The sequence below is a fragment of the Gopherus flavomarginatus genome, chromosome 15 (assembly GCF_025201925.1).
Source record: "Gopherus flavomarginatus isolate rGopFla2 chromosome 15, rGopFla2.mat.asm, whole genome shotgun sequence".
Taxonomy (NCBI): domain Eukaryota; kingdom Metazoa; phylum Chordata; order Testudines; family Testudinidae; genus Gopherus; species Gopherus flavomarginatus.
Window position 1 is genome coordinate 4,724,145 of NC_066631.1, and position 22,755 is coordinate 4,746,899.

Below are 22,755 nucleotides of genomic sequence, written 5' to 3' on the forward strand. Positions count from 1 at the left end.
CTTTGGTGAGCATGGCAGTGCCCCGACAGCCACGCAAAGGCGCTGCCATGACCCCTCCTGTGTTTAATGGAAGCAGGCCCTTAACCTCTCAGCCTGGATCACCTGTTCTGGGCGCAGGCGAGTGCAGGGTTCCCAGATCTTCCAGCCCATCACCTCACAGCCGTTGTTCAAGGTGCTACATGAACCAGTGATGTTTGGGAGCCGCTGGGACCAAGCACGGCTCCCCCTACCTGCAGATCTCATCATGCCCCACCCCCCTGGCTCTGGTGTGGCCCCCACACCCGCAGATCTCAGCATGTCTCATCCCCTGGCTCTGGCGCCCACTCCCCCCCCCCCAGGTCTCAGCACACCTCATCCCCCCCAACTCTGGCACGGCCCCCTGCCCCCAGGTCTCAGCATGCCTCATCTCCTTGGCTCCCCCTCCTGCAGGTCTCAGCACATCTAATCCCTCCCAGCTTTGATGCCCCCCACCCGCAGGTCTCAGCACACCTCATCTCCCCGGCTCTGGCGCGGCACCCCCGCCCGCAGGTCCCAGCACGCCTCATCCCCCCGGCTGCACTATGGCCCCCCACCAGGCCCCACTTGTTGAGCACATTAATGGTGCCACCTAGCGGTGCTCAACCTGTGATGCAGTCCCACAGCACAGCAGAGGCTGGCTGTGCTTCCAGCCCTCTCTCTAGAGCCAGAGGAGTACAGCAGCGAATGGGGTGACCAGGTCCACTTTGGGGCCTGCCCTACGCACCTGCAGCTAGCTCCTCAGGGGACCCTGCCAGCCGCCCCCCCTCACTCACTGCAGGAAGAGCTTCTTCATCATGTTGTGCAGGGTGCGGTGCAGCGCCGGGTCGTGCAGCAGCGAGGCGGGCGAGCGGAGCCAGCGGTAGAAGTGGATCACCTGGTTGTCAGCATAGACGTTGTGGTACTGCGTGATCTCCTTCACCCAGCCCACCACCATGCTCTTCAGGATCCTGCCAGGAGAGCAGAGATCAGGCCTTGCCCAACTCTGGGCCAAGTCCACGGGCCTCAGCTGGAGCCTGACCCCTCCAAATGCTCCTGGAGGAACCCAGCAGCGCCCACCCCCCACTCACAGCTACAAAGGCAGCACTCTGGTGTCCCTGCGTAGGCCAAACCTCCAGGTCCCCTCCTGCCGACACCTACAGGCCCAGGGGACGGGGGAAGGTCCAGGTCCCCAGAGCCCAGAGTCATGCTCCTGGCTACGCACAGCCATGCCCTTCGAACAGCTGCTCCAAGACACCTGCTGGGCAGGCAAACACCCCCCAGCCCCTGCCAGGTGTCCTCTCACAGAGCGCCTGGCAGAGCCTGGCCCGTACGCTGGCCACGTGGCCACACCTGAATGTGTTGGAGCAGAGGGCGGTCTCGTCGTAGCTGGCTGGGATGCTGGCGGCCTGGTTCCCTGTCACCATGTCCTCGAGAGATGCCTGCTGGATCACGTCGAAGCTGATGCTCATGCTGGAGGCTCCCTCCATGTCGTTGATGTGATGGGACTGCAGGATGGTGTTCACAGCCAGGCTCTGGATGTCCAGCTCCAGGCACACTGTATACAAGCAGCCTGTCAGCAGGAGGGAAGTTCCCTGGCCCCAGCACGGCAAACTCCTGGCCCCACTGAAGTCAGTGGTTCAACACAAGTGAACCCCGCGTGGAGCTATTTATAGTGCAACCGCTGCAGAGTGCAGGTACCCTGTGGCTCTGTACAGAACGATGCTTGGGGCGGGTGGTAGGGACCGGCTATCTGGAGCAGCGGCTGCTGTGGAGATGGAGGGCCCTGAACCATTTCAGATGAAGCAGGACAGCCGCCTGGGTCTGCACAACCACTAGCTGGCCGATCAGTCGCTAGCCGCAGCCAGGATTTCGCGTTTGCTGGCGTTTAAAGAGGCTCAGCGTCTCAGTCACAGGGACACTGGCCCAGGAAGCCTGTTCAGTGTTATTCAGCCTCCGGCTCATTTTGCCTGGTTCTGAAGGTTTCACGATAATGGGCTGACTTTCTGAGGACAGCTGGGGTGACCATGGGGGTGCCTGCAGCCCCCGGCATTCCCTGGGGGTTTCCGGTCTCCAGAGACCAGCACAGCTCATAGTACAGATGCAGCCTACACTTCTAGGTGGGGTTTCTCAGTTATCCTGTGTCTACACCGTGGGCTCTGTCAGCATGGCTGCATCAGGCGGAGGGGGTGGGTTCACAAGGTAGCTATGCCCATGTCACTTTTCACCATAAACCAGCCTCAGTATCAACCACCTTGACACTGGCTTAGCAAAGAGCATGGCAGCCCAAGGTGGGCCGGTGGCAGGGTGCTGAGCAGTCCCCCAAACACCCTACCCCTGGGGGCAGCAGGCTGGCTCCCCACCCCGCTTCTCACTCCCCAAGCAACAGTCCAGCACCATGCAGCCTCCTCCTCACCGGTGGAATAGCAGCCTGGGTTGTTGATCTCCACCGAGGCTCTGTCGTCGAACTCCATGACCAGCCGGTTGTCGTCCGCCTCCTTGCCCCCGAGGTCCGGGCGGGCCGTGGGGGAGAGCCACAGCAGATGGTTGTGGCGACGCAGGTGGCGCGAGAAGAAGAGGTCGGAGCCGAAGGTGGAGATGTCGTCGGGGAGGTTCCCGATGGGGATATGATAGTACCTGGGGTGGGGAAGGCGAGGGGCAGGGCTCAGCCCAGGTACAGAGAAAGCGATTGACACTGGTCTGCCCCAACTAGGGGGCACAGGACAGAGCCAACCACAGGCCTCCCACTGTGCCAGGCACCTGTCCCCAGACAGGGGGCAGCAGCAGCGGCTCACCTGCTCATCTCGAAGGCCTGTGACAGGCAGGTGTCCAGGTTGAGGTAGTGGCGGATCATGCGACGGGCAGCATGGCGCTGCCAGTCCAGGACGGCATAGCTGATGTCATCTGTCACCCGCATGGGAACCAAGGGGAACTCTTCGAAGACAGGAATCACGCTCACCAGCCGCTTCACGTCCCAGTTGGACTGCACAGCGATCAGCGTAGGGCCCCTGCGCTCGTCCTGCATGGAGCGGGAGGGGAGTTGGGGCTGGCTGGGGCGGGGAGTGCAGAGGCCTCTGCCTAGGTAGAGAAACTGCAGCCTGGCCAGCGAGTGCCCATGGCTGATCACATCCGCCCCTGCAGTGGGTCAGAGCCCCCTGCAGAGCTGGCGGATCCCCCTCTGCCACCTCTCCACCATGTTGGTCACCACGGCTGGAAGCAGAGGCTGTGGGGACGTGGCCCCAAGGAACGAGTTGGGAGGCCTAGCTGCAAGGCTTGTCCTGCACTGGGAGAGACCGCACCAGCCTAGGGTGATGGCTGGCCAACCAGGGCCTGGTAGTGGGTATAAAGTGCTGGGCCGCCCGCCAATGGTCTGCTGCCGCGTCTGCGTGTCTAGCCGAGCCCCGGTGCCTGCGGTGGCTCCTACCTTGTAGCCCAGCAGCAGGCGCTGGATGGCTCTGGAAACTGTCTTGAGGTCGGTCTCGGCTCGCACTTCGAAGGTGTGCTTGTCCGGAGGGAGCAGCTCTCCGCCCACCTTCTCCAGCATGGCGCTGCGCTCTGATGAGTACAGGTTGGTGAGGTTTGGCATCTGGTTACTGCGCACCTGTGCCAAAAAGAGAGAGTGGGTCGGGGGGGAGAGCAAGGCCCCCAGTCCTCACATACAGGGGCCAGCAGCTCCAGACGCTGCATTGCTCTGTGCTGAGAGGGGTTTGGAGAACAACGCTGCCGCGCTCCTGCTGGAGCCCACTGGGAAACCACAATCCAAAGAAGCACAGAACATCCCAACCCCTCTAAAGACACCCTGCAGCCCCCCCCTTACCGTGTCCAGCACGAAGACAGAGGCCTTGCGCTGCGATGGGACGAAGAGGCCAAAGAGCGCCTTGCTGCCCTGGGAGTTGTGATAGAGATAGATGTGCCGGATGCTCCCTAGGAACGCAGAGCAGACAGGTAAGAGCTGTGGGGCTGGGCCCCGCAGCCCTCCTGCCAACACACCCAGCCTCGGGCCTTACCTGGCTCTAGGTAGCTGAACTGGGCCAGCGAGCGCATCTCCAGGTGCTCCAGGGCAAAGGTTTCAGCCTCGCGGCCAGTGAGGTGCCTGACTAGCTGCCTGCTGACCATGCACACGCAGCCCAGGTGGATCAAAGCGCGCAGCAGTAATGGCACCTGGGGAGGGGCAGAGCTCGTCAGCCTCCCTAGGAAGCCTCCATCACAGGCACTGACACTGGGCCAGCAGCTATTCACGTGGGTGGGGGCGGGCCAGAGGGTAGTCGCCAGTGGAGGGACCATGGCTCGCTCAGGCAGTTCTGTTGCCCTGCCCCATTTCCCTGTGTGATCTCACTTGGTGACCTCCTTCCCCTACCCTCACCTCATAGCTCCCAGGGAAGAGGGGTGGCACATGCTGCTGCATTTCCCTGGAGGGACAGCCCTGTTGAGCCGGCGACAGGACACCTGATGCTGCAGGCAGGGGGCTCCCAGGCCTCAGGCAGGCTGGGGTAACACCCGAGTGGGCCACGGGAGCCTGTGTTCCCATCCCCAAGCTGTGGCCAGGTTTGGCCAGCAGTTTAGGAGCCAGGTCTGCCTCTGGGGCAGAACCCCGGTGGGTACCAGGCACAGTCACCTGAGTCTCGTACACTCCCTCTATGTCCGGGGCAGACAGGCCGGCGTTGATCTCGTTGATGTGCTCTTGATACATGTCCTCGGGGACGGAATACTCGTACAGGTTGTAGAGGAGATTCGAGCGGGGCAGGACTCTGTTCACCTGCCAGGAAGATGCACACACAACCGTCCGCTAGTCTGCACTCCTCCCATGGGCTGGGGGAGCCCCAAACGCCCCCAGGAGAGCTACAGAACTACAGCTACTCCCAGAACTGGCTCAGGCCCTAGCTGAATAGGCCACCCACCTCCCAGCGCTAGCCCATTCCCATGTGGAAAGGAGTCCAGGGGATTCATCCACTGTGCACATCTCAAAATCACCATAACTGCCTGCCTCTGCCCAGTAGGCCAGTGCTGGGATAGCAGGGGACTGTGGATCTGGACTGAGGGGTGCTGACAGTAGGAGGTGGGACAAGACTGGCAGAGCAGGGGGCTGCGGGTTGGGATTGAGGAGCACTGGCAGAGCTGGGTAGGGCAGGGCTGGGATAGCAGGGGCTGTGGGTCACGACTGAGGGGTGCTGGCAGAGCTGGGGGGCAGGGCTGGAATGGCAGGGGATGTGGGCAGGGACTGAGGGGTGCTGGCTGAGCAGTGGGGAGGGACAGGGGCAGGGCTGGGACAGCAGGGACTGTGGGGCAGGACTGAGGGGCACTGGTAGAGCTGGAGGAGCAGGGCTGGGACAGCAGGGAGCTGCGGGTTAGGACTGAGGGGTGCTGGCTGAGCAGTGGGGAGGGACGGGGCAGGGCTGGGACAGCAGGGACTGTGGGTCAGGACTGAGGGGTACTGGTTGAGCTGGGGGGCACAGGGCTGGGACAGCAGGGAGCTATGAGTATTGACTGAGGGGGTGCTGGCCGAGCAGTGGGGGGCGCAGGGGCAAGGCTGAGACAGCAGGGGGCTGTGAGTAGAGACTGAGGGGCAGGCAGAGCTGGGGGGCAGGGCTGGGACAGCAAGGGGCTGTGAGTAGAGATTGAGGGACACTGGCAGAACAGCGGGTGTGTGTTGGGGGGAGGGCTGAGACAGCAGGGGCTGTGGGTCAGGACTCAGGGGCAGGGTGGGGACAGCAGGAGGCTGTTGGTCAGGACTAAGGGGCGCTGGCAGAGCTGGGGGGCAGGGCTGGGATATTACCAGCACCTTTTAGTCCCAACCCACAGCCTGCTAGAGCAGTGAGGGGGCAGGGCTGGGACAGCAGGGGGCTGTGGGTCAGGACTGAGGGGCGCTGGCCGAGCTGGGGGACAGGGCTGGGACAGCAGGGGCTGTGGGTCAGGACTGAGGGGCGCTGGCCGAGCAGTGGCGGGGGCAGGGCTGGGACAGCAGGGGCCACGGAGCAGGACTGAGGGGCAGGGCTGGGACAGCAGGGGCTGTGGGTCAGGACTGAGGGGGGCTGGCAGAGCTGGGGGGTGGGGCTGGGACAGCAGGGGCTGTGGGTCAGGACTGAGGGGGCTGGCTGTGCAGTAGGGGGGATGAAAGGCTGGGACAGCAGGGGGCTGCGGGGCAGGACTGAGGGGTGGGGCTGGGACAGCAGGGGCTGCGGGGCAGGACTGAGGGGGGCTGGCAGAGCTGGGGGGTGGGGCTGGGACAGCAGGGGCTGCGGGGCAGGACTGAAGGGGGCTGGCAGAGCTGGGGGGTGGGGCTGGGACAGCAGGGGCTGTGGGTCAGGACTGAGGGGGGCTGGCAGAGCTGGGGGACAGGGCTGGGACAGCAGGGGCTGTGGGTCAGGACTGAGGGGCGCTGGCCGAGCTGGGTAGAGGGCCCTGCACAGCACACTGTCTGAACTTGGCCTCTAGCTGATAGGATTTCCCTCCCCGGGCAGTTGACTCGTTGCCCATGTGCAGCCAGCGGAGCCGAGATCGCTCCCCTCACCTTCCGGTAGGTGGCTCCCTCCTCTGGCTTGGCCACCCGCTGGTTGATGTAGAAGACACGTGGGATGCTCAGCTTCATGCAGTGCAGGTCGCTCCCGATGACGGCCCACAGCCTGAACAGGCCTGGCTGGCTGGTCTCAGCAACCTGCAGGCGGGAAGGCGGCTCAGAGGCCCGGTGGGAGGCAGCGCGCAGTGTTACTCACTCTTCCCCCAGGGGCTTGTAGGGCCCCCTGCTCAGGATACCTGACCTCAACCCCGGGCACCTGCCTCGAGAGAACGCCGCTCCCTCTGGGGCCACCAGCCACACTGGATGTTTTCTCAACCTTGGGACTTGAGAGGCAGGGGCGTTCTGGCCATACCATGCCTTCACCCCCCTGATCCCCTGCATGTGCTCAGTTACTGCCCCCCAGAGGTGCTCTCTTCCTGGGCCTGGAGGCCAAACCCTCCCAGCTCAAATCCAGGCCCTGAGCCAGGGGGAGATCCCCACTGAACTCTGCTCCCAGGGAGCCTCCAGTCCATGACACTGCTTCTGAAAGGAGCTGTGCACATGCCACCACGGCCGTCTGCTCGGAGCCTGTGACGAGGGCCAGCAGATCCTTGCCAGTGCCGGCCCCTGGCTAGGCATTCTGTGCTAGGGCAAGGTGCGGATCACTGTCACACGCTCAGGCTGCAGTTCCAGGCCAGCCAGGGGCTTTCAAAGGCCACGACGGGCACTGCAGCAGCAAGAGGCTGGGTGCCCAAACGCAAGGAGGAGCTCACAGTCCAGGCCAAGGTCCAGACACCTTTTTCCTCCCCGCCTCAGTCAGCTGGGCTCAATGGCAGCACCACAGGGGATGAGCCGGGTTGAACCACCCAGAAATCCTGGCCAGGGACAATGGGTCAAGCCCCCTCTCTGCCAGGGGAGCTAGTGTCCATAAAGAGCCACCTGGCCCTTGGGCTGGGAGGTCCCGCCTGGTCCACCTGGGATTCACCAGCTTGGGAGTCTGCAGGAGGGATTTCCAAGCAGAGGCTGAGCACCCGTGACGGACTCAGCAGAAACAGCCCACCTCCTGCTGCCTGGTACCTGCACGATCTGCCAGGGCAGGTCCAAGATGCTGCGCGCTGTCCTGCGCAGGTAGCTGCTGAGCCCCTTGGAGGACCCATCCCGGATCACGCCCCCACCCAGCACCACCTCACCATCCTCCAGCCGCCGCTTCTTCTGGCGGGCCTGGCGCTGCCGCGCCTGCAGCTCCCACTTCTTCTTGTGGTACCGGAGCCAGGCCAGGCGCTCCTCCTGGGGGGAGAGCAAAGGGGGGTGACTGGGGTGAGGATCATGGAGGTATTAGCTGCAAAGACACCCAGCACGGTCAGGGCAATCCCCTGAGATATGGATATGTGCTACTACCCAGCCCCTCCAACTCCCCAGCCAGGACAGGATCTGGGGCGTGGGTATGGAGCTGGGCTAAGCCTGCCCTTCCCCGTCCCCTCAACGCTGCCCCCTCTGCTCCCCAGACCAGTGAGCATCTCACAGGTATTGCCCTGCCTCCCACCGGAGCATCTTTACCTTGGTGGTGCCAGTGGGCGGGGGCGGGCCCAGGATCTCCCGCCAGGACTGGGTCAGCTCCAGGTTCTGAGACATCTCCTGGCTCTCCCCTGTCACCAGGACCCGCTTGCGCTTACTGGCGATAGGAACCGACGGCTGCACGGGCTTGGAAGCCCCAAAATCCTCCATGTCGGCAACCTGTGTGCAGGGGGTGCCCTCCTGAGGCTGGTTGGCAGTGACCTGGGGTGGGAACAAGGGCAGGGGGGCTCAGCCGTGGTGGCCAGGGTGTGGGAACAGACAGGGCCCCACGTGGCCTAGGCAAACAGCATCGGCCAGTCCCTCTGCTGTGTCTCAGCCCTACCCCCATTACCTGTCTCTTGCCTTCACTAGTAAACAGCTCGTTGATTTTCTTCTGCTTGTACACGTCGTTCTTCTCCAGGAGCTTCTTGTGCAGCCAGTCTGGGTGTCGGACGCGGGGCACAGGGTTCTTCACCTGCAAGCACATGGCCTGTCACGCCAGCCACAGCGGGAGAGGCCAGGGACCTGGCCCTTCCAGGCCCAGGGCCCAGCCCCTCCAGGCCCAGCTGCTCTCTCACCTGCTGCAGTGCTGCAGGGATGGTGATGATCTTCTGGATGGTGCTGCCTAGTCTCTCGATGTAGTAGTCCCAGTCCAGGATCTGGGTGCAGGGACAGGGTGATAGTTAGCACTGGGGAAGGCAGAGCAGCAGGCTCCCTAGCTATGCCTTGCTGAGAGGCACAGCTGCAGGGAGTTTGGGTTCGCACAGCCCCTCTGTGCCCGTGTACTAGCCACACCCCTTGTCGGGTGCCAGTGATGGGCAGTCGGTACCGGTGTCTCCGGATCACTTACCGTCCGGATGTTGAAGTCCTGCAGGGATGGGCTCTTCAGCCATTTCCGGAGGTAGTGCTTCCGCACGGTGAGTTCGGCTTGGAAGATGGCCAGCGGGATGGCCCTGGGACACATGAGAGCACTCATCACCCACTGGGCGCTGGCAGCACAAAACTCCCTCCCTGAGCATGCAGGGAGGCCATCATGGCTCGTTCCCCTCCCCAGAGCATCCCATTAGGGCTCATTGCAGCAGGCAGGTACAGGCTCCATCTTACCCCCATGCCTTCATTATGGTCTGCCCCCGCTGGCAGAGACTTCTCACCACAGGCCCTCTGTGGTGAGCCCCAGTGCCTCTCAAAGTAGATTTACCTCTCGGTAACAGGGGACCCTTCCGGTTTCTTGGAGATGATGAATCGACAGCTCAACCCAGCATCCTTCACCATCTGATCCCCCAGGAACTCGGCCAGGCGCTTGGCCGTGCTGATGGAGGTGGATTTCTGCTCCCCATAATCCTCCAGCTTGCGGGACATGGAGCGGTTCTCGGAAATCAACTCAAATAACTCAGAGTCTGGCATGTTGGCAGCCTGGGGAGAGAGTGTGTCTGTGGGATCCCTGTTGCTATTAGCTAGTGCTGCAGGAACATACGGTCCTCCATAGGGGGCGCTATACGAGCCATGCTCTGACACAGAGCTTACAATCTAAGGCATACTGAGAACACACTGACTACAGCTTGGCTCGCTGGTGGGTTTGTGTCTGGGGACGGCCCTGGTTTACACTGTCATGTTATGGCAATTCAGGGGTGTTTATCATCCTGATCAGGCACGAGAGTGGCCACTGGAAGCTCCCAAGTGTCCTTTGGGGACCCTGTGTCCCCTTTGTTTCCTAGGGTTACCCACTCTGCCCAATTTCTTGGCTTTGTCCATGTCAGCGCTCTCCGATTCTGACCCAGGGAAGGTGGCCAGACTCCACAGAGCCCCACTGGACACATCCTGCCCTGCAAGGGCCCCACAAAATGAACCCAGTGAGAGCTGAGCAGCACTGCCTTGCCAGGAGAACTCGCAGAAGAATCAGAGCTGCTGCAAAGAGACGTTTACTTAACCTCCTGATTCCATCCTTCGGAAACGTCTCTTATGGGGTTGGCCAAGGCTAAGTGTGTTCGACCAGGTCTTCCTCCTCCTCCACAGGCAGAGATCAGGACACCCAGTCTGACACCACCACTTCCCTGACAACAGCCTGATGTCAAACGTAGGGCTCTGACATCCCTACAGGATGGGGAGAGGGGAAACCAGTCTCCTGGCTCTGCCTTGCTTCGTGTCTTTGAGATGGTCACTCCCTAGCTATCAAAGAGGGGTGGATGGGAATGACCTAGTGACCCAGCTCTGGGGAGGGGGCTATACTCATCCTGGGATGGGAGCTGCTGGAGAAGAAGGGCAAATATTAGCCCAACACGGACAACAGCAGCCAAGAGAGTGCCACAAACACAGGCCGCCGACAGGTCCTGTTCTCCTCTGAAGTCGGGGCAGCAGAGAGAACCAAAGCCATAGAGCTGGGAAGGCCCTTGGGGAAACAAGGGGACAAGCGGGTCGCTGGAGAGAACGTCCGTCCTCCCCTTGCTGCTCTCCCTTAGCTCCTGACGGCAGGGTATTCACCAGTGCATACCTTGTCCTCCCATCCAGGGGGTTGCACCCATCTCCACTCCTGGGCCCACACTGCAGCACAGAGAAGCAAGAGGCTGGGCACTCACCTTGCTGTAAAGCACATCCAGCCAGTAGTCGGCCACCTTGGCCACGGAGGCGTAGACCTCCTCCAGCGTGGTGCCCTTCAGGAAGGACTCGAACACTGACGACTGGAAGATCTTAACTAGCTGCAGCTCCCCACGCCGCTTCACTTCAAACCCCTTCAGCTCAGCCAGGGATCCGTCCTCATTGAACACCGCGTACCTGGGAGACAGCGCTCGTGAGAAACCGCCCAGCACTCCACGGCATGTCCTTTCCCTGCCAGTGGAGATGGGCCTCGCTGTGCTCCTAGACACTCCCAGCCGCATTGCCAGGCTGGCCAAGGACTAGGGTGCTTGAAAATAAACCCAGATTCACGCAGCTCAAAGTCAAGGTGCTGAGCGGTAACAGAGCCCTGCTCCACAGAGCTGCCAGCTGGGAGCGTTTCTCACCAGAACGCTGCAAGCAAGGAAGGGCTGTCAGGAGTTGTGTGGGACAGAACAGGCAGGGGGTGGATACTGAACGGGGCACTGCTCCATGCCTAGGGAGCAGGGAGAAGTGGATGGTGCAGGATGGGGGTGAGGAACGCAGGGCAGAGCTCTGGAGAGTTTCCCAAGGGAGGATGAGGAAGCTGCCTGCTTGTGAAGGGGTAGAGGAAGCTGATGGCATAATCAGAGAGGAGAGATGCTGTAGCATCACTAGTTAAAAGGACACATCCCTCCAACTGTCAGCCCTGGCTCTCTCTGCAGTTTGCATCTCCTGCCCCAGCCAATCACCAGTGCACATGGGTGCACACAAACCAGCTTGAAACCTCCCAGGGCCATGCTCTCCAAGCAAGCTGGGCGCATGGAGCAGAGGTCATGAGTATCCACATCACTCTGAAGATGCCAAAGGAGGGTCAGTCCCACACCGGGGCATGCAGGGGAGTGTGAATGCAGAGAATTATGGAAGGCCCTCCACCATCCATGTGACTATGAAACATGTTGGCAGGGCTTCTGGGCAGCAGTTGGTTCAATGTGTGATAGGCCAAGGTGCCCACCCAGATCAGCAACTGCACCTGCCCCTATCCTGCAGCTATTTGGTCTCAAGGAGCCCAGGGTGCTCGACATCACACTGGTTTCCATGGTGATGGACTGTACTTGAGCTGGACGGAGCGGGAAAAGGCTGCAAGTTACTTGTGAACAGGAACTGAGTAGGGTTGAGCAAGGAGATGGCCCTTCAGTTTAACAGGCATTGGCAGGCCCGACTGGATTCCCTGAATAGGAAAATGAGATGGGAAGGCAGAGGTGAATTTTACCGTGATGTAAATGCGACACCCACAGCGGGAAAAGAAGATGGCGGGCATGAGCACAAAGTTGCATTGCTGCTAAAGCTGAAGGCAAGCCAGGTTCTTACAGTAGCTTGCTATCTCCTTGTACATCAAAGAGGAGAGTCAGAATCAAATCGGAGCAGTTACAACAGTACGAATATATCCACCACCCTCAGCAGTGCAAAGGAAGAAATTGACAAACTTTATAAAGATCTACAGAAAACTATACAAGGAGTTTCAAGAGATTTTAAAGAAAAGTAGGATCGGACTGGAATTCCTGGACTGGAGCAACAGATAGAGGTAGATGAAGAAAACAGAAGAGGAGAAAGGCAGAAATTTAGTAGCCTAAGTAACAGCCTGGTGATAACGAACACACTATTTCTACAAAGAAGGTGGCAGGGGAAGTGGACATGGATATCACCTGAGGGGCAAACGAAGAACATGACAGACTTTGTACTTGTGAATTGCAGATATAAATCAAGTGTGGAGATCACCTGAGGCTGTTATCAGATCAGATCATAAATTAGTCCTGGCATCAATGAGGTTGAGGCTGAGAGAAATCTAAAAAGTGCCAAAATCCAAGATTCATGATGCAGACAAATTGAAAGAGCTGGACATCAGGAAAGACTAAAAAGACGTCATATGGAAAAACATCATGTCCCTGCTAAAAGAAGAAATGAATGTTGAAGAGACGTGGGAACCGCGTACAAAATGGGATTATGAGAGTGGGTGAATAAGCGTTGGGTGCAAGGCCAAAGGCGGATAGCAGATGAAATGCTTCAGTACAGTGACAAGCGTAGGAAGCTAACGGACAATGAAAAGGATGATGTAAGTTTAAAAGCAGAGTACAATTGGCTGACCAGAGACACAAAACAGGAAGCAAAGAGACAAAAGAAACTGGAGAAGAGAACAATGTAAGGAAACAGAAGAATCCACGAAGAGAAATGTGACACAACTGTTATATTTCAATACAAGAGAAATTAGTAATATAGGGGGACAGATGAGATGAAGATGTCGGCAGTGAAAGACAAGTGTGGAATAGCAACTGGGGGTGAATAAACAAAGAGTAAGCGATGGAAAGACCACTTTGAAGAGCTGTACCACATGCAGAACACATGGCGGAAACCTCCTGGAGAAGCTCCTCAGCACAAACCAGGGAGAACAGATGCTGGAATTCTTAGAAGTAGCGAAAGATCTTGATAGGCAGTTTGAAAAAGGAAAAAGGTGCCGACGTAAGCTCAGAGCTGCTGCAAGCAGGCAAGGGACACACGGTGAAGGTGATGCACAAGCCAGGCATGGGTCTACACGCAGCAAGAGCCAAGCAAATGGGGAGAAGCGATAATAGGACTGATATGAAGAATCAGCTCATTGAGTGTGCCAGGAAAGCATTCCCCAATGCACTGCAGACAAGAACGAAGTCGTCTATGGAAGCAGCACTTGCAGAGAAATGGGCTGGATTTCGACCAGGATGAATGAAGCACAATAGATCAGTTATTTGTGATGAGCCAGATATCAGACAAGTACCTAGAACAAAGCCAAATCTGCCACAACAGACTTCAGAGTCTTGATCGCATTTGGCAGAGGGTTATAGCAAGCTATGAGAACGTGTGGCATCCATGAAGAATGGAGCAAACATCCACAGCAAGTTTTTGCGTGTGGTGAGAGCAGAAAAGCAGATGGAATGGTGCAGGGAATCTGTAGAAGTGAGACAAGGATGGACGCTCTCATCAGATCTTGGTACTGGATGCAGTCACGGTTGTAGCACTGATAGAGGAAATGGGAGGAGTCATGTTACACGGTAGGACAGTGCGTGGCCTTCAATTCGTGGAGGATACTGACTCACAGCATTGACCTAGGATGATTTATTGAGAATAAGTGATGAGGTCAACTGGGACAGCAGAACATTTGAATTGAAGATCAGCATAGAGAAGACTGGAAGACAAGAGAAAGAGGTAAAGATCAAACTCGGAGGAGAAAGAACTAGAACAAACAGTGTACCTTGGAGGACTAGTATTGAAGAATGAGATTTGGGAAGATAACAAAAAGACGACTCTGTCTAGCTGTTACCACATTGGGATAACTCTATATCTTGCAGAAGGGTAAAGACATTTTGATAAAAGCAAGAGTCAACGTATCTGAGGCTCCCTCATGCCAATACTGCTGGAGTATGAGAAAAACTGATGAACAAAAAATCTTGACTGCAGAAATGAACTGGCTGAGGGGAAAATGGAAAACTGCAGAAAACAAACAAAGAGAAGAAAATGGTTAGGGCAAGAAATAACACTGTTACAGAAGATTCAAGAAAGACAATGACGGTTTGGACACTTCAGGAAGGATACCATACATGGGGATACGTACCAGAGTGCAAGGAACTAGAAACAGAGGAAGACCAAGGATGCATTGGACAGACACGGTGAAGAATGACACGGAACAGAGAGGATTAAAGATCACCAAAACCATGAAGCCGGTACAAGACAAAGTGGTGGAAAGACATCATTTGGGCCTTGTTGTTGCTGCTGAGCTGACAGATGGGAAATCCAGGAGAAGAACAGCCACAGCACATCCCTGGGGCCAGGTTAGTGGGATTCAAACAAGGATCAGATATTTGTGTGGCTCAGGAGAACAGCAGAGTTACAGGGAATTGGAAGGAATCTAAGCCAAAGGCTCTGAGCCATGCTCTCCTCACTGGGAAGGTGTATTTCGTAACTGCACGTTGTGAGTTTCCTTGCTCTGTCCTCTGAAGGACACTAGACCAGATGGGTCACTGGTCTAAGCCCATCTGGCCATTCCTACGCTCCTAGGTTTCAGTGGGGTTGCCTGGGCTGCAAGTCAAGGGAGAATAGGGTCCAACATAACTCAAAAGATTCCGTGGCTGTAACATAGAGGCTGCCCAGTTAAAATCTCTGCTCTCTGCCAGCAAATCTATGAGCTAAGACTGCCTCCCAGCAATGCTAGGCACTCTTCTGGCCTACTGGCACGTTTGACAACTGTGGTTCACCCCCAGGAATGTAACAGTAGAAGATGCTCCCTAGGCCAGGCTCACGCCCCTGTACTGCTGGTGAAGTCAGTTCAGTCTCATTCACATTGCAGCTGGAATCTGGACTGTTGCATTTCCTGAGTTCTGTGCAGCGCTGAGCAGGTAAGGAAGCAGGGACTGGCTTGCTTCACACCCCATTAGACTAGGAGAGCACAACTAGCAAACCTGCTCACCTCCCTCTGAGTAAAGTGACACTCACCGTTTCTTCAGTTTCTTGCCCTCCTCCTTGGAGGCTGGGAGGATCATGGCCAGGTACGGCCCGTCCACTTCAAAGAAGATGCTGTTCTCTGAGCGGGTAATGTAGGTGAGCGAAGCTGGGTCCACAAGCTCCTGGTACTGATCATTCGTGAAGCCTTCCTGTAAACACAGCGCCATGGGACCACTTCACTGCACTGCTGGCTTGACAATCCGTGGGGTGAAAGGGGGACATTCCCCCAACATACCCATCAGGAGTGACCCCCAAGTACCCGCTGCTCCCACAAATGAGCAGGGAAGGACAGCAAACACTCTCTGCTCCCTCACCAGGCTAATGGGCACCAGCCTGGCACCCCACAGACAAGCCACACTCCCCATGGCCCTAGGGTGGAGCATCGACCTGCCAGCCAGCTGAGATGCCTGACTGAGCCTTCCCTCCTGATCTGTATTTCAGCAGGACACAAAATAAAAACTTTACAAAACACCTCACTCTGGTTCCAGCCAGCAGGGGGCTGGCATGGGGCGGGCTGTACAGACAGCAGCAGGGTGCACTGGGTTTGGACCAGAGGAGGAGAGGATGGCAGAGAGCTTGTTAAAGTGGCTGTCCTGACAGAGGCATTAGCGAGGCAGTAATGGGGTATAGGCAGCCATCAGCGCCCCGCTGTGTTAGAGCGAGGAGCAGAGGTGGGCATGCTGCACTCCAGTCGCTGAAGCCAGGCTCTACGCTGGCAAACGGCAGACAGGCGAAGAGTATTGCACGGGTCCCTGGGGTCATGACGCCACTCAGCCAGCGTGCACAGATTGAAGGGAGCGTGTGCACACACATGCATTCACTAATCCTGGGCTCCTCCTCTCTATGAGCTGTCATCTGCACCATGCAGTGGGGTTCTGGGACTCTCTTCCCCACCCTCAAGGTGCCAGGCTTGTGCTAACAACTCCCCAGGCTGGCACTGGGAAAGTAGCAAGTGAGGCTCCAAGGGCCTGTTCATTCGCGGTGAGACAGTACTGGAACAGAAGCTGCCGTCTGGGTGGCCCCAGTACCTGTAATTCCCAACGAAGGCAGAGCAGCCTTCACTGGCTCCATGCATGGGTGAAGGCCAAGATCACTCTCCCCTTTGGGAGAGCACGTCCGCTGGAGTCTCCTCTCCCGTCCTTCCCTCTCCACCCCCATCCCAGCTGGTCTACGCTGGGGCTGGATTTACCTTCACCAGGATGTTCAGCATGGCACCAGGATAGGAGATTGTCACCTTGGGCTTCTTTGCATTGGTAGATTTGATGACAAAGTTTTCTGGGAAGCTGTTGGGAAGGACGCACCAGATTCCGTCTGTGTCCAGCTCCAGCGGCCTCCTAGGAAGGGAGAGCACAGCTTGGCAGAGAGAAGGGCAGGGCCTTTCTGCAGAGCCCGCCCAGTTAACACAAGCAGCTGGATGGAAGAACCTACAGATGGCAGTGGCTTTGTATCCCGCATCTTGGCCATGATTCACAAGACTTCATACAACATGTCTCACTGAGGTGGTCCTGCAGCCAAGGGCTCTCCCCTAGTCCTCCCACAGGTCCATGCCCTGGGTCGTTTACCCCCTCCGGCACTTACCCAATCTGCTCGATCAGCTCCCTGGCTTGGGTGATGATGTTTGCCCCAGTGAAGCAGACAATCCCGGCCATCTCCATGGAGTACCAGCGGGCCCTGGCGAAGGAAGGGGCCAAGTATGAACAGGAGCTGGCAGCGAGCTCATGCCAACCTTTGGGAAAAGGGTATGGCAAGGAGCCCCAAAACAGAAGGTCCAAGAGCAAGAGAGTGACGCCCAGTGATGGGTTGTATCCCCTTCCCCTCTCGTGTCTTGTCTGGTCAGGCTGGAAGCTCTTCCAGGCAGGGACTGTCTATTGCTGGTTGTTCAGGGTCCAGCACAAGGGGTCTTGCTCTGGGTTGGCCTCTGCGGGCTGCCATAAGAACAGCAGTAAGGGGAGTGGTACAGGGATCACCCACAGACTTGGAAACCAGCGAGGAGCTGGGGAAGCAGGGGCAGAATCACAGGAGTGACCCTCCCTCCTGCATCCTCTCCCAGCAGGGGTCTGGCAGGGAGGAGTGTGTATCTAGCTCCCATCGGAGAAGGCTGCAGGCAGCACCCACCCTTTGCGCATCACATAGCCGTAGAAGGAGTTGAGGATACACTTATGTGCCAGCTGCAAGGAGTCGTACAGGATCTCCATGTTCTTGCAGCGTTTCACTTCGGTGGCATCTCCCATCTCTGTGGCAGCAGACAGCTTCTTCTTCCACACCTGAGAGAGACAGACAGACAGCCGCAGACGGGTCAGAATGCTACTGCCCAGGCACTACAGACATTAGCAGCGTCCAGTTATTCCCCAAGATAACAGCCCCCAGTATGGCAAGGGTGCTTCGGGATCTGTTGGGCAGACTCTACATTCCTTTCATTGGACCTAGGGAACAAGATCTCATGCTAGATGGAGAGGAGCTTTCCTGCTTCACACTCGGCTCTGAAGGACGTGCTCCTCACAGACGTCACACAGCAGCCGAGCTGCCTCCGATCAGCTCTGCCCACACCTCACTGCACAGATGGCAGCAAGCTGCGCAGCGGGAGGAGACAGGATAAAATCCAACAGCAGAGCCACGTGGGTTGGCAGGGCCTTCTAGCCCAGCCCCATGCCTGGGAGCAGGACTGAGGCAATTACTAAAGATAAGCTGCAAAGCAAAAGATGGTTTGGGTCTTTGCAGAACCGTTCTGGAGACAGACTCAAGGGTCTTTTGTTTTTTCCTACATGCATTAGGGACACCAGGTCCCAACCGCCCCCAGCTGGGGGCCCGACTGGCGTTGGGATGGACGGTGACACACAAGAGGCTGACAGCTGAGCTGCAGCTTTCTGGGCCTGAAGCAAGGAGCTACAGCGTCTTAGGCAGCGCACGGCTCAGCAAAGGGAATAAAACCAATCGATGGGCTTTGATTCCCAGCCCCCATCTCTGGGCCATTCCCTTCGAAGAGCACCCACAGCCCAGCCCCCATATCCCGTAGCTGGGACTCCAAGGCCAGCTCATCCCAGGGCCTACAGGAAAACTCCTCTTGCTGTTTTGCTCTGCTGCAGCATTTCCCTGCCTCCAGGGAGGAGGGGAGCCAACCCCGGTCCCCTTTAGAGCAGTTTGTACGTTTAGGGTCCCCCTCTCCCTCAGCCAGCTCTCAGCCTTCCCCTCCCAGCCCGGCCCTAGTCTGCAGTCCTCTCACCTCATAGCTGTCTCGGTTTAAATGTGCTGCCCCAAATTCAACCCAGGGCAAGGAAACAGGATGCCTGGGTGCAGGGTTGGCTAAATCCCAGGTGAACTAAACATGCAGCCACTCAGCTCACTGGTGTAGCAACTGATTGGGTCTTGGAGCTGTTCATGCCTCACCACTGCTGCTTACCGAGTAAGATGGATCAGTGGGGAGAGCCAGGTGAGTCCCCTCGGCCCTCCCAGAACTGCCACATGGAGGGACCCGTCTCTGTTCTGAGCTTGGGTCTGATTCAGCAAGCTGGCCTTAGAGCTCCTGAGCACAGCTGCTCATGCTCAGCTTCTGGAAGCAGAGATCAGCTGTTCCAGGAAAAGGGCATTCGTGGCTCCCCCAGTGACACCCAGAGCAGAGAGATCCGACCGCCACACCTTGTGCAAGCCCTTGAACTCGTAGCGACGGTCTCTGAAGGCTCGCACGGTGTCCACGTAGAATGAGTTCTCCCGCTGGCAGATGGTGGTGATGCGCTCCTCCACCTTGGTGACGTGCAGCTTCTTATAGGCCTTGCGGCAGTAATCTGTGCCGGAGAGAGCAGAAGCAGCTTAGCCAGAGACTAGCATGCCCACACGGACGCTCACCCCAACTGGTGGGCACAGGAGGATGGCGGTAGCAGCTAAGTTTTGCATGGGGCAGGCCATAACAGCAGGGAGAAACAGCACCTCCCAACACAGGGGTCAGGATGGGGGGCATACAAGAAGAACGATGGTGCTCTCATGCTCCACCCTCAAACCCAGGCTCCACCTACAGCCCCAGAATAGGGTGATGGGTTTGCTAAATAGTGCCTCCCAAGCAGTAAAAACGCTCACGGTACTGACACTGCTATTCATCATTAGGTTTCAGAGTTAAAACTCATCTGAGATGAATGGGGCTGTTCAAGCCTCAGACAGAATCCAGAGCGCTCTCCACAGACTACAGCAGGGAGCCTTGGAAGGTTTTCTTCACAACCCAAAGGGTTAGAAACTCACTGCCCAGCCGCACTGGGGACCTCAGAAGAGAGCTGGCATACAGCCTGCTGAGAGCAGACGTGATCTGCCCTGGCACACAACGTAACTCCAACTTCAGCGGCTAGGAAGAAGCAGCTCGTTACAAGACCACTCAGGACATGGGCAGAGGAGGGTGTAATGTAGGGTGTATGATGACAGGTGGAAGGGCGAAAGCCAGTTGTGCCTGCGTAGCCAGTGTCTACATTACAAGCTGGCAGTGTGTTATCCCTTAGAGCCCGCAGATTGTACCAGCATGGACTAAGCAAACAGGGGGAGTTAATCTGGAGAAATATCTCCAGGGGAAGTGACCCTTCAGCACCCCGATGGAGCAAACTGAACCACAAGGTACCACGCTCTCAGAGTTCAGAAAATGTCATTTTAAGCTCGTTCTCACCCGCCAGTCGCTTCTTCTCAAACTTGGCCTGTTCCTCACGGGACAGCTCGTGAAAAGCACGAGGCGGGCCGTCCGGGTAGAGCGGGGGCAGCTTCTCTGACTCCAGCTGCTGCTGGATGCGGTGGTACTCGCTGCGGCTCGCGGGCACTGCAAGGGAAGGACAGCCATGAGCACGTCTGAGCAGGAGTCGGGGGAGGACTGTTCCTAGGCCAGGCTCCAGGGTCTCCCTGCAGCGTAGCACAGCAAAGGGACCTCTGCAAGCAGAGCAACACTCACTGAATTCCCCTCTCCACTGCCAGGTCATCCGGCGCTGGCAATTGGCACCTGGCTTGTTAAAGTCACAGGCAGCGCATGTGGCCTCATCCACCATTGCCGAGGGCTGGAGAGAGAGAGAGAGAGAGAGATCAGAGAACCTGGCTTTACCCCCAGCTTGGCCTACAGCCCAGGCCTCTAACAACTGGGTTCAGAGCTCTGCCTCCTCAGAGGCTTCTCTCCTCTGACCCGCTGGCAGCTGTAGGTATAGCAGGCCCTTCCAAATGCCCGACTGGGCGTCAGTGCCCAGCCATGCTTCCGCACTTCCTCCTGAGCAGGGAGTTTGCTCTCGCTGGCTGGGAGGGAGACAGTGTCTTTGAGCCCGTCCCACTGGGATGCGAAGCCAGGAGGAGGCAGCCTGCTACCCACCTGCAGCCTGTTTGTAAGGATGATGTTGGGGTACATGGCCCCCACATCTAGATGGTAGATGAGAGGACACTCGATCCGGTTAGGAATGTCCTTCAGGGAGTTCAGCTTGACTTTGATTTCATCACACACCTGCGGTGAGGGGAAGAGGCAGAAACCAGACAGGAATGAATCAGCAATTGAGCCGAGCATGCAGCATGGCCTCCCCTCCACAGGAACAGGTACTCAACCTTCCCATGACCACAGAGCGCATGAGGAGCCGGAGTAAGAGTCAATGGAGCACGAAGCTTAGAATGAGCTGCATTTTGATCTTCACCAGCACTGATTCCCCTTAGCCTCGGTCACAGGAGACTGTTTCTGATGTCAACTATTTCAAACAAGGGAATGGGGCCAGGCACAGGTGGAGGAGGAGGGAAGGTGGTGAACTCAGGGCTGAAAAGAACAATAGCTAAAGGGGAGTGGTTATATGATGCTAACACACACAAACAGGAGATGGGCTTGTCTAGAGAAATTCCACGTACTGCCCCCTACAGGCCCCAAGCCGTGCCACACCCCAGGCCTAGGTCCAAGCTACCTCCTGGAAGTTGGTGACTTGATCCAGTGGCAAACCTTCCTCCTCCTCGATGGCATGCCGGAGGGTCTTCTCCACGCGCTGCAGCAGAAAGTCGAAGGCAACAGGGTTCTGAGGGGACATGGGAATGACAGTAACTATGAGGATGTCTCCAGCTCCTCTCACCCGACTTCCGTTGCTGGCCAGGGGGAAGAAAGCAACTACGAACTCCTCCCAAACTGTCCGTTTCTGTGCCTGCCTTAGATGGGCCTAGGACAATGGAAGGCATCCATGACACAAGCCACTCTCCCCACTAACCTAGGGCTTACTCTAGGGTGTGTTTCCCTCCCCTTGGTAAGAGCCACACATTTGCCTGTCTGTGATGGGGAGACAAAATCCATCCCAGGGTCTTACTGCACTGAACGAGATGGGGGCACAAGCAGGTTGTGAGCAGTGTAGGTCACCAGCAGACCCTTGGCAGGCACTGTGCATCCTAGACACAGATGCAGCCAGAGCCTCCAGGCAGATCCGGCATTTCCCTACAGGGCTCTACAACTGCCATACGGTCTGGGCAGCACAAGGCTGGCATGAAACAGAAGGCGCCCCACAGCTGGAAAGCCACACTCCAAGGATTACGAGCACACCCACACACCAGCGTTTCACTTGGGACAAAGCTGACCTAGCCGCCAGCTCCTAGTACACCCTCGCTGTCTCAAGCACCCAAGGCTCAGCTCCAGCACTCAAGGGTCACCTCTTATATTCAGCCTGTGCCGCCCTATCTCTGCGGCAGGAACAATCGTTCTTGGGCTGGCCTATTCCACAGCACTGGATGCATACACAGCTTGTTACACCAACCCCCGTCCCCAAGGAACTTACCCTCTAAAAGCCCAGTGAACACACAGTGAGCGGTGTGCACTCAGGACTGCAGGGAGGTGCTGAAGGTGGAAAGGGGGGGTGGGCGCAGGGAGTGCTGCAGAAAGCAGCACCCATTTGGGAATGGGTGAGAGACAAAGCAAGGAGAGGCATAGCTGAAGCAGGAGAGAAGGCAGGAGGCTGTGTGTGATCTTGACAGAGAGGAAGGCAGGGCCTTCCCTACCAGGGCGGCTGAGTCCAGGGAACTCTCCGACGTCGAAGTCTCAGATCCTGGCATTTCTTTTGGCTTGGCTGGTTGTTAGTTCCAGCTGGGGAAAGGTTTTTGCCCGTCCGAGCTATGTCTGGATTCAGGAGCCCAGAGTCAGAGGATCCCAGCACAACAGAAAACACAGGGGAAAGTAACTACTATTGGGGGGGGACGAGATGGGCTCTCTACACCCCTCCCCACCCCACAGATGTGGGGAGGGGAGATCAGACCTAGGCTCGCACCATTTTAAAGCGGCAGGGGATGTCGCTGCGGAAGACCCCTGACTCTAGCGCCTCCACATGGCCCCCGACATAGGTCTCCGAGTCTAGCACATGCCCATCCTCTGTGAGCTTGTTGAACTCCTGCTCCTGCTTATTGGGGAAGATGATGTTGGCGTGATAGGCCTGGACCATGAGCAGCGCCTCGCACAGCGTCCCTGAGCCTTTCCGTAGCACCTGCAGGGAGAGATGTGGGGGGAATTGGTGTCAGGACACACGGCGGAGACTGAGTCATGCAGGAACTCGGGGGAGCCAGCCCTGTCACAGCACCGTGTCAGCGAGACAAGGTGCTTGGCTTGGCAACACCCAACTTGTGATAACAGTGGGGAGCAAAGAACACCCTGCCCTTAG

The 22,755-nt window shown here is 57.6% G+C and overlaps 1 protein-coding gene across 1 annotated transcript in view; it reads right to left on the reverse strand.

Annotated features, from left to right (window-relative positions):
* Window positions 1–22,755, reverse strand: part of POLE (DNA polymerase epsilon, catalytic subunit) — a 34,647-nt gene that overhangs the window by 5,604 nt on the left and 6,288 nt on the right. Inside the window, exons 11-36 of the mRNA XM_050923675.1 lie at window positions 22,369–22,581; window positions 21,031–21,138; window positions 20,460–20,588; window positions 20,055–20,157; window positions 19,779–19,925; window positions 18,773–18,918; window positions 17,255–17,403; window positions 16,718–16,810; window positions 16,329–16,473; window positions 15,131–15,288; window positions 10,615–10,810; window positions 9,240–9,454; window positions 8,892–8,994; window positions 8,620–8,700; window positions 8,394–8,516; window positions 8,045–8,263; window positions 7,565–7,774; window positions 6,503–6,646; window positions 4,610–4,750; window positions 4,002–4,155; window positions 3,812–3,918; window positions 3,419–3,595; window positions 2,790–3,013; window positions 2,411–2,631; window positions 1,348–1,552; window positions 792–965 (exon numbers count right to left, since the gene is read on the reverse strand). Of these exons, the coding sequence (XP_050779632.1) occupies window positions 792–965; window positions 1,348–1,552; window positions 2,411–2,631; window positions 2,790–3,013; window positions 3,419–3,595; window positions 3,812–3,918; window positions 4,002–4,155; window positions 4,610–4,750; window positions 6,503–6,646; window positions 7,565–7,774; window positions 8,045–8,263; window positions 8,394–8,516; window positions 8,620–8,700; window positions 8,892–8,994; window positions 9,240–9,454; window positions 10,615–10,810; window positions 15,131–15,288; window positions 16,329–16,473; window positions 16,718–16,810; window positions 17,255–17,403; window positions 18,773–18,918; window positions 19,779–19,925; window positions 20,055–20,157; window positions 20,460–20,588; window positions 21,031–21,138; window positions 22,369–22,581 (4,085 nt within the window). The remainder of the gene's footprint in view (window positions 1–791; window positions 966–1,347; window positions 1,553–2,410; window positions 2,632–2,789; window positions 3,014–3,418; window positions 3,596–3,811; window positions 3,919–4,001; window positions 4,156–4,609; window positions 4,751–6,502; window positions 6,647–7,564; window positions 7,775–8,044; window positions 8,264–8,393; window positions 8,517–8,619; window positions 8,701–8,891; window positions 8,995–9,239; window positions 9,455–10,614; window positions 10,811–15,130; window positions 15,289–16,328; window positions 16,474–16,717; window positions 16,811–17,254; window positions 17,404–18,772; window positions 18,919–19,778; window positions 19,926–20,054; window positions 20,158–20,459; window positions 20,589–21,030; window positions 21,139–22,368; window positions 22,582–22,755) is intronic.